This window comes from Bombus pascuorum, chromosome 3 (genome assembly GCF_905332965.1).
Source record: "Bombus pascuorum chromosome 3, iyBomPasc1.1, whole genome shotgun sequence".
NCBI lineage: Eukaryota > Metazoa > Arthropoda > Insecta > Hymenoptera > Apidae > Bombus > Bombus pascuorum.
This window is the reverse complement of record NC_083490.1, coordinates 18,071,103-18,088,417: the sequence shown is the minus strand read 5'-3', so window position 1 is coordinate 18,088,417 and position 17,315 is coordinate 18,071,103. Positions and strand designations below refer to the sequence as shown.

Here is a 17,315-nt window from a genome sequence, read left to right as displayed (position 1 = left end):
TCCTGCTGCTGACCTTTTTCCACGTCCCACACTGATTTTCTATCGAAGGAACCTGAAATTATACCCTTTGTCCTTTTCCGATTCAATCATGATAAATTATCATTTTCTTCCTGAATCTATCTATTCATTTAAAATATTACGCGGTAAATACTTTTATTGGCGAGGAACATTTATAACCATTAAGAAAATAGACGGTGGCCAATAAGAATACTAGATTCTGTCTATTACATATATTGCAAAATCGATAATCAAATATTTAATCCATAAATATTCATTTCAAAAGGTTCAATAATTATATACAGTTATATATAATATTAAAACTTTTTAATAGATTGCGTCATATTATTATTGTAATTATTAATTGAAGGCAATAATATATATCACAATTATTAATTTCTGATTATTAGCATTGCGCTGATGCATTGGCTAATTATTTTATGTAATTGTATAAAAAACATTTAAACAAAATCCATTTTTTATTTTATCCTTCCAATATACTGATTATAGTTATTTTTCTCCAAATGTAATTTCATCAAATGTTTCATGACTAATACAATGTTCAGATAGTATATAATTTTAGAAAACATTGGAATGATATAAATTTAAATTTTCTATTGAGTAGTTTTGAGTTTGCGTAGTAAAATTATCAAATAGTCTTTCAAACTTTTTATTAAGCGTGCAAGAGAAAAACAAAAATTACTAGGATTTAAATGACATTATTGGAGGATATATCATGTATTCCTAAAAGTAACATCTACTTTAAAATCATTAAGTAGCAACTACATATATTGTGATATGACACGATTGTATTTATTGGCATTATTAATAACGAGTAGAAAAATATTTCGATATATTTCTATTAAAATGATATCAGTTTCAAATATATTTTCTCTTTATACTACGAAAATTTAGGACCAATAATATGAAAGGATTGAATAGAATGAAAATTGGTCTTTTTTAATCTTACTTCACAGTAGGTTAATTAATTTTGTGTTTAACACGATGAAAAATAATCATATTTTGTTAAATAGAATGTCTGAAGTCTTATGAGTAAAATAAATAAAGATCAGAAGTTTAATTGAAATTAATCCGCTAAAACAATTCTTAAAAATATATAAATTAACTACAAATTCAGTGCACATATATGTAAGTGAGGGCGCGATCAGTATTTTCCTGTGATACGAGTCCAAAATGTCAGACATCGATAAATGGATGGAACTTGCAAAAGAGTGCAAGTATCTTCCTGAAAATGACCTTAAGGTAAATAATATATGAAAAATATTAATAATAATACTACCACTTATGTTGTATTTTGTTAACATATGTAACAAGACCTTAAACGTATACTCATAGGTTACTTGAATCTTCTGTATGTCTCTTAACAATAAAATTAATTTTGTTCAGAAACTTTGTGACATGGTATGTGACATATTATTAGAGGAGTCTAATATTCAACCAGTATCTACTCCGGTAACAGTATGTGGAGATATTCACGGCCAGGTAAACTTCACAGTTTTATTCTAACCTCAACATGATATCGATATCTTTAGAGATAACGATAACTATTTCAACGATAAAGGTACGATTCTTTTATATAAATCGGTTTCTATGATTGTTTATTTTCTTTTAGTTTTACGATCTAGAAGAATTATTCCGTAATGGAGGCGCTGTGCCAGAAACAAATTATATATTTATGGGAGATTTTGTAGATAGAGGGTATTATAGCGTAGAAACATTTACTCGCCTACTCACACTTAAAGCTAAATGGTCTGATAGAATAACATTACTTCGAGGAAATCACGAATCCAGACAAATCACTCATGTTTATGGTTTTTATGGTTAGTATATATTATGTTATAAAAATGTGATGTATTTATTGTAATATAACATCTAAAAGATTATTTGAGAGTAACTCATTACTCTGCATATTTGATAATTATGATAATTAGATTTATTATATTCTATGCAGATGAATGTCAAAACAAATATGGCAATGCAAATGCATGGAAATACTGTTGTAAGGTGTTCGACTTACTTGCAGTTGCTGCTGTTAGTATTTGTAAATAATAAATGAATTTAATATTGTGTTATGATGTTTAATAAAAATGTGAATATTTTTATTTAGTTAATTGACGAACAAGTACTTTGTGTACATGGTGGATTGTCTCCAGCCATTAAAACATTAGATCAAATTAGAACGATTGAAAGAAATCAAGAAATTCCGCATAAAGGTATGTTTACTGTCTTTTAATATGTTACGTTACATTATACTTGAATACATTTCGATTTCTGTTTTAGGTGCTTTTTGTGATTTGGTTTGGTCAGATCCAGAAGATGTTGAATCATGGACTATTAGTCCACGTGGAGCAGGTTGGTTATTTGGAAGTAAAGTAACATATGAATTTATGGAAATCAACGATCTTAAACTTATTTGTAGAGCTCATCAATTGGTTCATGAAGGTATATATTGTTACACAAATTATATGTATTTACTTATGCGTAAAATGCATACAAAAGAACTTTATGATTATATTTCATATATTTCTATCTTATTTACAGGTTATAGGTACATGTTTAATGATAAGCTTGTAACAGTATGGTCAGCTCCAAATTATTGTTATCGTTGTGGTAACGTAGCTAGTATTTTACAGTTTACAACTGTCGATCAAAGAAACCCAGTGCTATTTCAGGCAGTGCCTGATTCTGAAAGAGTAATTCCACCTTTAACTATTACACCATACTTTTTGTGATCTAATCTAGTGTTCCATTTGTTTGGATGCAGAAAGGTGGTATTTGCGTCTAGACGTTACGGAATTACATGACTGTTTCTTCATGTTGACGGATACAGGCTGATACTTTGACGGAGCATCAAATTTTGAAGTATTATTTAGAATTTTAATTAAAAAAATTTTGTTTATGTTTTTATACTTACATGTTATTTGGAGAACAGGATTATCGTGTGATTACTTATTCAGGGAATGATTTTACACAGTTTTTATGAAATTTATCCATTTTTGTATATTAAGAAATTAACTTTTATATATAATTGCGCCTGCCATTGCATCAGCCTGATTCTCCTAGTTTGGAAAATGTTTCGCATTGAAATGTGAACACTGTGGTCTAGACGCTTTTGCTGTCTACTGTGGACATTCTAGAGCATTCGTATCTCAGAGCAGTATTGTGAATGTACCGTTCTAAAGGCTAAGAGCTTTAAAATAAGTTACGAACACAAACAACAGCAGGTTCAGTAATGTATGAATGAATAAATGAGAAACCATTTAAACATTCCGAAGTGGGAGAGTCTCTGAGTATAGTGAATGCTTAATTGATATTATGATCGTTGTGCGTAGAATTCAGGTTTATTAAAGCGTAAGCATATATACTACTGTTAAGGTCTTCCTGAGTATGTAATTGATCTGTTTCTGATTTAGACACTGTATATGCTGCGTGCAATTCTTTTTATTCTAGATGCGCAATCAGTGTTCTTAGCAGCATAAAGTCGGCGGTTCTGCCGAGGTACAAATAGTATGTAGCCGTAGCCAAAGTTTTCCTGCCTAGGTAAGGAAATTGAGTAGAAAAATTGTATTATATAATAGAAGTTTTCTTATTATTTTTATGCACATGACAATTTTATATTTCATTCTCTTTTTTCCTTTTACGGGCTCAAAATACTATTTGCAAAATATCTTAAAAGGTATTGAAATTTTTTCATAATATCGGCCTTTTTAACTATGTTCTACTTTTATGTGTACAGAGCAATAGTTTGAATATTATTATATTCTCAGAATCTTTGTACAGTTTTCACATTATATGCCAAATCGCTGTCGTACTGAATAATTATAATAGCTAGACTGTCATAAGTTCATTAATGTAGGGAGCAACTTTTAAGAACCAAGACCCTTAGCAATGTGCCTCTAAATTAATAAGCGTTTGTGTAATATAATGATACGATATTGATACATAATCAATGGAACGCACCGGCCATTGCGTATCATAAGCCTGAATTCTGACCATCGATTTACTAGCTCATGATATTCCTAACCGATCACAGACCCGACAATTATGGCATTGGCATTGGCACTGGCTGTCAAGTTGAAACTACTCTATTTTGAGTTTTGTGATATAGTTCAAGCGAGGCATGTGAAAATTGCATCGATGTTTGTAACGATTTTCCATGTCGAATCGTTTGAAAATGTTTTGAAGACTTGTTATTTCAAAAAAAAAATGAAAAAAAATAAAAATAGTCAACTTTTGAACAGTGCCTTCAGAACTATAACACGACGGTCTACTAGAAGTAAATACTTTCTACTGACGGATAATCATAGACGAACTAGGACGGATCATATAAATAACAGAGAGCTTAACAAAGGCGTGTGTAAGGAATTCTCTTCACTTTTTTATATTCCAGAAAATATCATTAACAATTAATTTATCATATTTCGATCTTTATTATTATCTCGTAAGATATTTCGGCGTCCAATTCGATGATTGCTTTACATGATACTTTTTACATTTTACAATATTATTGATAAAAAATACGATTTATATATATATATATATATATATAAAATATATTCAGATTGTTACAATATGCAATTATACGATTTTACATTAATCACTGCTTTGTATTTACATTATTGATATTATATTAGATAGATCATTACACAAGGCAAGACACGGAGTTTACGTTACAAACTCGATCTGTCGGTTTTGCAGCCTCTATTATTATCGTAAAACGGTGGTGATGCGTGAGAATGCCTATGTAGTACGGATATCCTAGAAATCATAAAAGTATTAGCTTCTGTGTCTACTTAGGTATTCACAGCAGTCACCTTTGAAATGCCTCTGTCTGTGATCGCTTTAATCTTATCGAAGTGTCCAAGCGCTTGCGGCGATTTACATCGGTAAGCTCACAGGAATAAAGACAATGACATTAAATAATGAGACTACTTTAGCTTAATAAATGTTTTGTGCAGGAGCTTGAACACTGCGCATAATTCTTAAAGATCTCACAGGTAGACAACATTTTAACGATCATGTACCTTGAAAGTATAGATTTTGTTATGTTAATGTAATGAAACGTCTGTAATAAAAATGCGCAAAAATTGCAACTGACATTATCAATAATACTCCCGTTATTATTGTGATAAGTAAAGTACAAATATATACATATAACATGCATACACATATACGTACACATATATATACCGTGAAATAATAAAGGAAGAAACTATCGTATGTAGGTATGGGTATGGAATAATAAAGATATCACCAAATCTGTTCATATTTAATTAGTTTATTTACTTGTAATAATATTATTTTCATCGTATATATAATAATTCTATTTATTCCTTACTATTTATATATAATAATATAGTGTATTTATGTTCATTATGTATAATATATTATCTACATTTATATAATCCCTATGAAAGGCATCTCCAAACAGACTTCAGATTTACTTTTTTTTTTTTTAAAATATCTTATTTATTCATAAAAATACAGGGGGTTTACGCGTCACCTGTGAAGTCTAGCCTGTTTTGCCCAGAACCGATAGCTTCCGATTTATTGGTCGGATGAACATCATTATATTATATCTTACAATGCTTAATCCTTACAGAAACAATGAATTTATACTTATGATTATCAACTTCATCTATATACACATTTTTATAAAAACAAATGCGATAACTTTTTTGCTCGACTATAAATCTGCAAGCGCGTCCGTGTTATACTTCTCGTTGTACTTCGTCGTATTTCGTGTATAATCGCATTATTAATAACCATTTTAATAGTAATAAAAAAATGCAACGAATACACTAATTTGTTATTTAATGAAATTTTTTGCTAACGGTAAAAAATAAAATATGTAAATTTTTGTATTAAACTTATTATACAAACATATTCCCTTTTACGTCGACTAGAGTATTTAATTAAGTATTTGATTTTGACAAAAGATTATATGTAGATTTTCAGTCTGTTTAATTATGCATTATTCTTTAAGTATTTGTTTTTAAAAAGAAAAATTTCAACTACGCATATAAATTCTATATTTGTGACGATAAGTAAACTTCTTACCAAATTGTTAAATTGCACATTATAATAAAATGTCGATGTGCAACTACTTTGAACAATTCGTGCAAAAAATTGTAAAATGTAATGTGCATATAAAATACAAGAAATGCGTGAATGATATTTGAATCATTCCTAATAAAATAATATTCATTAAGAAAATACATTCATGCGCGATATAAAGCTCGAAATCGTTATCAAATCAGGTGTAAAAATTCGAAAAATGCTAGATGGTGCAACTTTGCGAATGTTTACGTTCATCAACGAGAAATCGTATTTCGCGCGCAAAAGTTGGTAAAAAAATGATTAGCAGCAGTATAGCATCCGGTTCCTGGCAAAGCAGTAATTCACACGGTGCCCAAATCTCAGTTACAAAAGGAATAGTCGAAGGTAAACGAGATGATAAAAATGTACTTCCTAAACGTAGGTAGAAATTGGTAACTTTGACTCACTCATTGAAAAAGTATTTCCTCTTGCCAGTCTGGCATTCGTGTTTGCTTTTTGCCCGTCGTTTTTGGGTTAACGTTTGCATTTCGCGCTTCTTTGCTTATACCGTGACAAGCAGCATACTTCAGTGTTAACCAATCCGTTCGAAATAATGGTGCGCGTTTGAAAGTTTCGTCATTTTAACAAGAAAATAACAAATTGACATTTTTAGGAGATCCAGAGATCAGTAAATTGAGGGCCAACGGAAATATTTCGGTAAATGAAATACATAAGAACGTCCTAATCTGACAATATAAATACGAACGTTGTTTCAATATCACATCAATGCTTAACGATTTTGATGTAACGGTTTGTAGCTCAAATGTACATTGTACGTAGGGAAATTGTTTCATATATATATATATTATCGTCATGATTCATCGCCCCAAAAGAAATACAAGTTTTTATTACCATCCCGACATTTGTGAACAGAACATAGACGATATATCCTATTCGTGTTATTTCGTTAGAAGATTCTAAACATGTATAACTAAAGTGGTGTCATATATATATCCTGCATTGCATAATTTTAATCAGGCTCGATCGTACAGCTGACACAGGATTAGAAACGCTGTTGCACCGCTTGACACTATATAAGAACAGGTATAACACGGAATTATACAAAGAGACAGGACTAGTACTTTCAACGTAGTTATTATTAAACCTTTCGTACAATATGTACAAAGTTAAACCCACAAACGAGAGGCATATGTATTTTTTATATTTTTAAATTTCATCTTTTTTTCTTTTACTTTTGCTCAATAGACTCTCACTCGCACTTAAATATTAAAGGTTGGGCATGATAATACTCGCGGGTAGTATAATGCCCTAAGTCTTGCTGATCCAACGTATAGCTCTCCCGTAAGCAGCTGCTGTACTCCCAGACATCGGTGCACATTTCTTTTTATACAATATACATATTTATATTTATATTTATATTCATATTTATATTTATATTTATAATTTATATTTATATTTATATACTTATATTTATATTTATATGCTTATATTTATATTTATATACTTATATATAATGTAATATAATAGACAGTCCAACTCGGTGCTTTTTTCTCTTAACGCGGCGTTCTTTTTTCCTCGCCGTTCTTTAACATCTGTTTCGATGCTGTATGTACATGCTAACAATAAATAGGAGGCGACAAGAAAAGAGTTCTCCGCGGGAAGTACATTATCTTTACTAGCTAACGAGAATAAAAAAAGGAAACAGAAGTGGTTGATGGGCAGGGTTATAGGAACATAAGGGTGAACAGTCGCGGTTTGATGGATTAACTCGAGGGAACGGGCAGGGAAGAGGAAGGAACGAGGAGCGTAAAAAATTTCTACGAAGGTAGGAGACAAAAGAAAGAGAGCAAAAGGAACAAATGTATCGGTCTAAATGCTAACACGATTGCTTCCTTTCTTCGTATTGCACTATACTAAACGGTAACTTCAAAGCAAATTTTCGCGTGTAAACGTGAGGAAATTACAAGCGATTTATGTTTTTGAAGAAAAAGTAAAAGAAAAAAGAAATACGCGTTAGCCAATATCATGTCAAATATTCTCTTAACGTAATTTAGCGAGCTTGTTTTCTTTTTCTCTTCGTTCTTCTATCTTGCTTGTTTTCTTTCTTTCTATCACTCGCGGTTGCGACCTTATCGACCGTCCAATTGAACACAGAATAAGTGTACGATGATGTCCGGGGAATACAGGAACCGTTACCCCCAGTTCCTTAACCGCAAATAATATACATTGTTTATCGTATGAAGTATCCCATCATTAGTTAAGTCTTATAGTATGGACAAGTATCCCTAGGCTAGTAGGCCCAAGGTCTGTGTGTATAGTTCTCGTTTTGTATTTTTTTTTTTTTTTTTTCGTACGTGCGCTCGCGATCACGAGTTCGGCGAAATTGTCTCAAGATATGGAAAAAGCATCAAGATTGACGAAAGTAGAAAAAGTTTCCTGCGAAAGCTTCGGTGGAATTTGCTTTGAGCAGAATATTCGCTTTGTAATTTGTAGTGTAGGAAAATAAGAGGAAGAAAAAATTAAGGATCAGGGAATGAAGATAAATGCAACACGACCGAAGGCATCCAAAGACACGACAACGGACCTTCGGGATCAAAGAAAGGGGAATTCTTAATTCATCGTACTCGTGATCGTGTGCGTAGCGGTAATTAGCGCGTGTTTACGATAACTTCTATGGAGGCAAGATGAAACAATCACGTTGTGATAGAACATGCGCTAATTAATCATTACATGCGTATACAAGGAGCATTATTCATCATTTTTTTCTTTTTCTTTTCCAAGACACGAACAAGACGTTTCGACTGGCGTCAGCCACCGGTTTGTTTCCTACCGTTATTTCCATTTTCTATAATTGGTTTTGCTATCTTAAATAATTGAGCCAATCTGGAGAACCAGGTATTTCTGAGTCGCAAGGAAACCGAATATCACACGTGTCCGCGACACATAAATATGTATTATACATATGAATATGCATATGTATATCTACATTTGCCAAAGTGGGGAACAATTTTCCGTAAATCCGATAAAAGCTCACGCGAGAAGAAAAAGGTATACTCGAACTTTTATTACTCTATTACTTTTCTTGTTTGCTACGAATATAAGCTTCCTTGTAATAAAGAAATACCAAGTCTCTTGCTAGTCGTATTTTCCATTCGTTTATGCATTTTACCTTCTCTTTTTCTCCTTTTTCTTTCTTGTATATAATACTATGAAATTATCGCAGTCATTTTAACGAGGAATTATAAAAAACAATCTTTTGTCACGAATCAATGGGGAACGCTTGGTAACGAGAAACGAAGCGCGCGCGCTCACGCGCACAGGTTCGAACGATCAGATCCTTGCAAGGATTTTCAATAGAAAAAATATCACTTCGATATACGGCAGGCTACGAATTCATTAGAATTATATAAAAAACGTTTAAAAAGTTTATCTTACGTATCGAAAATCAGTATCAGTTCGAAGAACGTCCGTTACAAAAATTTTGCAAAATATTTGCAAGTCATCGAATCGAACTTTATTTAAAAGTCGTCGAGAATCTCGCGGAAGCGTCTCGTTTGTGAGAAGAGTTCGCTTCGTCTACGCGACACTTCCCTCTTTTCGTAAGCTCTAGAATCGCGTGATCTCGTGATCCGAAAAAAGTGGAGGATCGGATCGTTCGAAGAATGAGTCAAAAATCGACCGGTGAATGATGCACGCTATTACACGCGTAAAGATTTACGTCGATGACGATAAAATGTAAATTAACAAAATCGTGAATATATATATATATATATATATATATATATATATATATTCATATATTATATATATATATGTATATATGTATATATGTATATATGTATGTATGTACATATAATATAGTCTTCTGTGTTGCGCGCTTGGACCATGATTCGGAGCGGTGAATGACGACAAGAACGACAATAACAACGAGGACGATTTACGAGTCAATAAGTTTGTACCCTAGAGTCTAACCAGATTTCCATCCAAATGTGTTCAACGTCGGGCATATTTTCCTTCGTATAATTGAAGGATACCATTCAGCAGACGTTAAATTGGTCTCTGCATCACTTTATGCAAATAACATCAGTTTTTCTGTTTTTCGATTCAACAGTTATGCAAAAATCGTCATCGTTTTTACAAACATCCAACATCCATTCAGCCAGTCCTTGTTCTAGTAATGACGACGACCGTGTTCCCTGTATCTTCTCTTAATTAGAATGATAACTGAAATATCACACTTACGTCTGCAACGTCGTTTAGTGTAAGGGTAGGATCACATGGATATATACACGAGAGTATTTAAGTATTTATAGGCGTTTAGAGTTATTTTGTTATCGAGAATGCGTATTCGTTTTTCTGTGTTATTGTAATTATTATACTCGCGTGTAAAGATACATAGATACGCGGCGACCGATTTGTTCACTGATCGATTGTTTTGTGTTTGTGCTATTGCTGGTGACTTGTCGTCGATTATCATCATCACCATTATCATCGTCATCATCATCATCATCATCATTATTATTATGATCACCATTATCATCAACATCGGTCGATTGATCTTTCGGTCGTTTTAATGGTAGTCTGCTATTTAGTTTGATAGTGGTGGAGAGTAATAGTAACAGTAGCAGTAGTAGTAGCAGCAATAGTAGTAGGTGGTAGTAGGTGGCCTACAGTGAGCGTACGTAACGAGAGTTTTATTATCGATCGGATTATGCAACGTGAACACACAATGACGTAGTTGCGCGGTACTGCGTACAGAAATATATTATTATAGTCTTTCAGTTTCGATAAAAAAGTTCAGTTCCCTCCTCGATTGATTTCCCATCTCGAGGTGGCGCGCTTCCTCACTCTCCCTCTCTTTCTCTCCCGCTCTCTCGCTCTCTTTCGAACTCTTTATATTCTTTCATTAATTTGCTTTTTTTATTTCTTATCTAAAGTACTCTCTCTCTCCTCCTCCTCCTCCGTATCCTTTGCGTCTCTTTTTTTCAAATCTTCTCGTTTTTCTCTAGTTTTTTCTTTCTTGTTTTTTTTTCTTCTAACGCTTTTGTCTGTTTTATCACGCTTTTCGCAGGTTCCTCGTTCTCTTCTCGACTTTCTTCGTTTTGTACAACGCAACGAACACACAGATTTATATTATTTATATTATTTATATATATACTTTTTTTATATAATTATTATACATACGCAAACAAAGCCTTTCCCTTTTCCCTTTTCCTATAAGTCTCTCCCGTTTGCTTTTGTTTGTTTGTTCGATTCTATTTTCATATATATACATATATACATACAATATAATCTTTCGTGTGTATATATATGTATATATTTATATGTATAGTATGTATATAGGTATTCAGCTTCGTTTATCGTCAGTTTGTTTTTTTATTTACTATCTTTGAATTGTTGAGTTCAATAGGAAAGGAACGTAGAACATTTTACTCTCAAGTAGAAGAGCTGCCGCCGATTGTACCTGGAATTCAGGAAGAAAACAGGATCGACTTAGATTGTAGGTACTGTTCTAACTCGTCTCTCACGAAAACATTTATAAATACGGTCGTACTCTCACGAACGATACTCTATTGCTTGAATCTTTCTCTATCATCGATCACAAAATTATGTATATTTTCATATTTCTATTTATTTACTTCTTTTATCTACTTTATTCTATTTTTTCTTTTTTCTTTTTTTTTTTTTTTTGTTCTTCTGTACTTTACGCTACACACCCATCTGGTCAAGTGAAAATCTAAACGATTCGCGCGACAAACGATGAACGACCAGGGGAAATTTTTTTATGGCTGACTTACTTCGGGCAATCTGACGAGAAGATCATGAAATCGATTCGGCTGTTGAGGCGCGCTGTGCTCGACAAAACTTCGTAGACAGCTCATGTACCGTTCTTGTAGATGTTCTAATTCCATAGTACCTCCACGTGCTAAGAGAGGGCAAATACAAGAGAAATAATCGTGAACATGTGCTGATAGCAATTTATATAGGTTGATAAAAAAAAAAAAAAGGTTCAGAAGCTCAAGGATGGATAGATCTTCCAAACGTAAGGAAATTTTTCGAAAAGTTCTCAAAGATTGTATATTCACTTTTCGATTCGTGTTTGTTAAGATTTTCTTTCTTCATTTGCTGAGCACTATTATATTTTTATCTTTGAAGTCCTGAATTTTATTTTTCACTATAACTATAACTATTCGATCGTTAGTAAATTTTAATTTTTTCAGTAATTCGCGATGTCTTTCTAAAATTTACTCGACGATTATCAATCCTTTCTTGAGTATCATTTTACTTTCAAATTTGTTGAGAATATATCAAATAATATAAAGAATATAAATATATCGTTACTTATATTCAGATGGTTGATAAATGTATTCCGTATGGAGAATGTAGGTACTTTTCTTTCGATTTGGAACTGTTCGAATAATTACGAGCTGTACTCTATACATATTGCATGTAAAGCAAATGAAAAATATGCAAAAATTAGCATTCTATACCATGTTTACACGCAAACTTACATTTTGCTTCGTCAATTGCAGCATTGGCAAAAAAGATGCATTTCTTTATATCTTAAGTATCTCGATAAAATAAAAAAGAAAAGAAGAAAAGAAAAAACAGGCATGTACGGTATTTGTGCACTTTTAAATGATTTATCCGATGAGAATACTTACCTTGCGAGAGCATGGTGATTACTTTCAGGCAGACGTATTCTTCCATTCGTAATCTCACCCTCCTGAACATTAATGTGACGTATGTAATTTTTTCCACCATGAGCCCTACGTCTTGCTGTAATTGGTCCATGGTTATCGGTCGGCCCATCATGTTCGTTAGGCACGTTTGCAACGTATACATGTTGTTTGAAACCTGTGTACGAATACATTTATTTAATTACACGTTCGATTAATACAGTGTCACAATTCTCTTTTATATTTTTCAAAGTAGAAAGTTTCTTCGTTTCTCAAATAAATCTTCCTATGATCTCCTCGTGTTTAAATATAGAAAGTACTGCTTGAATTTCACGAATGTCCGAACAGAACCATATCTGTCTGGCTAAGATTTATGCAACCAATTACGATTCTATTAAGGATCGTATTTATCCGATACTATTTGCGATAAAAAGCGTACTCTACATTACTCTTTGAACAGAAATGCTCGACCCGTGGGCTACAGGTGTGTACTATCGGTTCACGTCATGAAATAAATCTACTGTACTGTATTCGTTGGTTAAAGTGAAAGTTCTTTATCTGTGGATCTCTGCTAAATCGAGAAGTAGTAGATTTAAATGCAACGAAGGATAGAAAAGTAATTACTTCTTGCATAAAATCCGCTCCCATCACGTCGCTTCCGACGTTGGAGAACTTGTGCTGACCATGTATCGCTTGATAAGCGGAAGTGGTCAGCACCAGGATCTCATGCCACTTGTGGGTGAGCAACGTCGTGTGAACTTCGACCGGTAGCTCAAGGTAAAACGGTAACCTTTTGGTCCACTGCACCAACTTGTACACTATGCTGTCCCCTATCTGACACAGCTTGTCGCTTAAGTTTGATTTATGGTCCAGTAGCTCGTCCAAGTTCTGGAATATAAAATAGGAGGTACACGTGTGAACAGAGACACACCATTTGTGTTGAAATTTTATTCGTTCGAATGGGAAAGGTATAGAACCCTAGAAAATGTGCAGCACGAATGGTAATGGAACAGTTTAAAAACTATAAAGTAGATAAACGTACCCTTAACGTGGCAATGTCTTGGAACTCGTCGCAATCTATTAGAGACTGGATCATAGCAACGGTTGCATCGAAAGGAAAAGACCGATCCCTCGAACTGCTTACTGTGTTGTCTAACCTCTGCCTTAAGTGTACCACCTTAAACATAGAAAATTTTTCTCTTAAATTATTTAAATTTCTTAAAATTTATCGTTTCTGAGTGTTATACTACTACTATTACTCCAGCATGATTTATGGGAGCATTAAGGAATATAGGATTATGTAGGATTTATCACATAACTTGGAAACTAATTATACATGTACAAATCTGAAGATTATTATATATTTTTATTTTATTTTAATTATTTTAAGATTATTATATGATTTTTAGCGGAGGTTGTTAATCATTTATTTCGATGCTCGTACAAAGGATGCGAACGTTTAAAGCACTCTCGTATAAGAATTACAATTATTTTTACACTAATTGCGAGAAATATATTTATTACTGCGAGAAATCGGGCGAATGACTTAAAATTTTAGGAACTCTAATCATTAATTGGTTGTTAATTGAACTAACAACAAAAAAAAAAAAAATAATATAAAGAACCAAAAACAGATTTAGATATGAAATGTGCCGCTTTTGTATTGAACTTTTCAATTCCATATACATATGTATGTACTATCTTACATCGTACATATACTTTATTCCAAGCATTTCGATTGGTACCAGTGAAAATAAAGTTGCTAAAGTTCCGATATATCCAGTGTCGACATGGCAGGATCTACGATGGTCGCACTATGATAATTTCAATCTGTCAGTGACGAATCGTGGGGTCGTGTTTTCCACGTAAATCTGATTTGGCCTTTCATTGACCTTTCGATCCTCGAGATCGGTATTTGTGAAGTATATACGGTTAGGGAGAGTAGTCTGAGGTCCTTGGTGACACTTTCGGAGAAAGCTGCGATCCCCGTTTTTGCTCAGCTTTATCTTTAAGTTTCGTGCATATTGACGAACGTCACGCAGCCGTGGGACACGCGTTCTCGTTGCTGACGGCGATCTCGCAGCGGAGATGGAGGGACGAAGGTGTTGGAGGAGGAAGAGAAGGAGGTAGGGTGAGGTCAGTGTCCCTTGTGCAGACTTTCACGAGTTACGAAACCGGCGCGCGGCGGAGAACTGCCCGTCCTTGGCACCGGCTGTCGCTGATTTTCTATTGTCCCTACCTCCGAGTCGTCGTCATCTTGATGCGATGTCGATAACGACTGACGCCTCTCCTTCGATGTATACATATTATATACGCGCAATCCTTACCAAACATCGTGAATTCTGTTTTTTATTCACGACTATTTCGTAATCGCGCGTTAGCGATCATACGCGATCAAATAATTCTATCATTTGTTTATAAGTAAGTTTTGTGAAGTTGTGAGACTAATCAACTGTAACCATGATAATATTAAGATGGGATCCTGTTGCAATTAAGGAACATGAATATTCGTCCGTTGACCATCTCAAAATTGGAAGATATCCACCGTATTGTACAAATGATCATGACAGTATCTAGTCGCAATTTTCTAGGACGGTGAATTCATCCTTCTTACAAATTCTACTCCTCGCAATCAGAAGCTTCTAGAAAAAGCTCTGGCAAACTCCATGGACAATATCGTTCTCGCACTGTCGCATTTCTTGGCAAAGATGTGGAATCTTGTTTCTGGAGAAACACGTTAATCTGAATCTTTATGCATCTCGAAACTCTCCATTCTTCCAACGCGGGAGGAGAACTTTTGAAATTCATGAGAATCCATACGCTGCATCGTGGCGAGTGTGCAACGATTCGCCTGGAGATGGAAAGTGACCTCCTTAATCGTATTCCATCCACAAGGCAATATTTATCCGGTTCGGGAGTCATCGATTTCACTTTTGGCAATGGCCTCTACCGGACTTACTGTTCCCGGTAATTCTTCTCGTTGTTTGCATACCTCACCTGGTCTGTAAACGTAACACAGCGTCATTCGAATATTCTCGATAGTTGATTGCGCACCGAGCTACGTTACGTATGTATGTATATACTCTTGTCGCATAAATGGTCTCCGACAACGTTCGTCAACGCGTGAGCTTTCACGCGACGAATTAAAACGATCTGATTATCACAGTTCGTTACGATGCCGCATATCGATCGTTGACGTTCGTGAAAAATATTACGCGAACGGCACAGAATATTGATAAACATTCACGATCCACCGTTACAATCGCTTCATTTTAGTGAAATTCGATCATTACTGATCAACGACGAGTCGCGCAGTTCTATTTCGAACGAGCGTTCATTGTCTAGAGGATTAATTTCAGTTGTGAAGGTTTAGCTCGTCGAACCACGCGAAATGGTTGGTGCAGCTCGAACCTCTAATAGGAAACACTTTCACGACGTAAAAGATAGTACTATGTTTAGACGAGCACGAAAAGGCATGTGAGACGACGACGACCAACCAAGTACTCGGCTTGCTGGTATCTATTGGCTTTCGTAATGTGGGAAACCTTGAGGTTTGCGCAAGCAAAGTCGTAAGAAAGTGAAATTGCAATATGGAGTTCATTCATTTCAGGATCGTTCTCGAAAATGGTCGAAATCCGTCGAAATCCATCGAATTTGATTACTTTTTCTCATCTACTTGTTCCTCTACTTATTTTATTATTCGTGATTTCCAACGTTCTTTTTTACATTTTTTTCATATCTTTTATCGTTAACTTGACGTGTCAGCTCTTGATTATTTCATATGTTTAAGGTTTTTTAATCAAATACATTTTTATAAGATTCATCACTTTTAATTAATTCCCGACAATGTCAAAGATCAGGAAAATGGAATGATTGTCACGCAAACGTAAAACATGCAACATAATCTATATTTTTTAGCGTTTCTTCGTAACTTGTTACTATTTTCTTAATTTTTTCTCCGAAACAGCAAAACACTGTTTCAATTCCTCACAATAATAAACATATTTCTTTGCGTAAAATTGATCAATTGATCGGAAAATGGACACACCTCGCATATATTATATACCGATTTCTGGGTTTTTGTATTATTAACTAGCTCACTTGTTCTAACGTCTTCCCATTACCTTTTAGACTGTATCATATAGTTTCGTAAGCAGAAAAATTGTAAATGGCGCATATCATATCTATTTAGTTTCCTTTGAGAATTTGTTACAAAATTGTTAACGGTTTTTTCGATCATTGAAATGTGATGAAAGCGAAGAGGAACAAAAATTTAACCATACTATTCGCGATAATTCTGTAATCGTTCACATATTCATTTCCTGTATGACTTCAGCCTCAATCCAGAAGCCGTGTAGTCATTGCGCAGAATTCATCGACCGACTAACGTTCTTCAAATGATTGTTTTAAACGCGCACATAACGGCCTCCTCACGATCTCGAAACCAAAGATACCGATACTGTAACCTAGCTAATATCATTTTTGCGCGAACTCGTGATTCATTTCTGAATTCATTTCTAGAGGAAAGGTCGCGAGGAGTTGAAATTTCACCGTTGT

At 34.0% G+C, this 17,315-nt stretch overlaps 2 protein-coding genes across 7 annotated transcripts in view; one reads left to right on the top strand and one right to left on the bottom strand.

The window, feature by feature from the left end:
- The first annotated feature begins 1,003 nt into the window (after window positions 1-1,003).
- LOC132905675 (serine/threonine-protein phosphatase 6 catalytic subunit) lies at window positions 1,004-5,111 on the top strand. Its single transcript, XM_060957226.1, has 7 exons — window positions 1,004-1,260; window positions 1,405-1,500; window positions 1,631-1,838; window positions 1,970-2,049; window positions 2,126-2,231; window positions 2,299-2,460; window positions 2,560-5,111. Exons 1-7 carry the CDS (start codon window positions 1,192-1,194, stop codon window positions 2,748-2,750), a joined length of 912 nt encoding a protein of 303 aa, XP_060813209.1. The 5' UTR covers window positions 1,004-1,191; the 3' UTR covers window positions 2,751-5,111.
- Window positions 5,112-7,196: 2,085 nt separating this feature from the next.
- Window positions 7,197-17,315, bottom strand: part of LOC132905659 (hormone receptor 4-like) — a 157,856-nt gene continuing 147,737 nt past the window's right edge. For 5 of the 6 annotated variants that reach the window (XM_060957184.1, XM_060957185.1, XM_060957183.1 and 2 more), the window contains 5 exons: window positions 13,801-13,935; window positions 13,383-13,646; window positions 12,744-12,936; window positions 11,877-12,004; window positions 7,197-11,542 (listed from right to left, as the gene is read on the bottom strand). In XM_060957184.1, the coding sequence (XP_060813167.1) occupies window positions 11,462-11,542; window positions 11,877-12,004; window positions 12,744-12,936; window positions 13,383-13,646; window positions 13,801-13,935 (801 nt within the window). In that variant the 3' untranslated portion in view covers window positions 7,197-11,461. The remainder of the gene's footprint in view (window positions 11,543-11,876; window positions 12,005-12,743; window positions 12,937-13,382; window positions 13,647-13,800; window positions 13,936-17,315) is intronic. The other variant, XR_009657838.1, reaches the window with a different exon arrangement.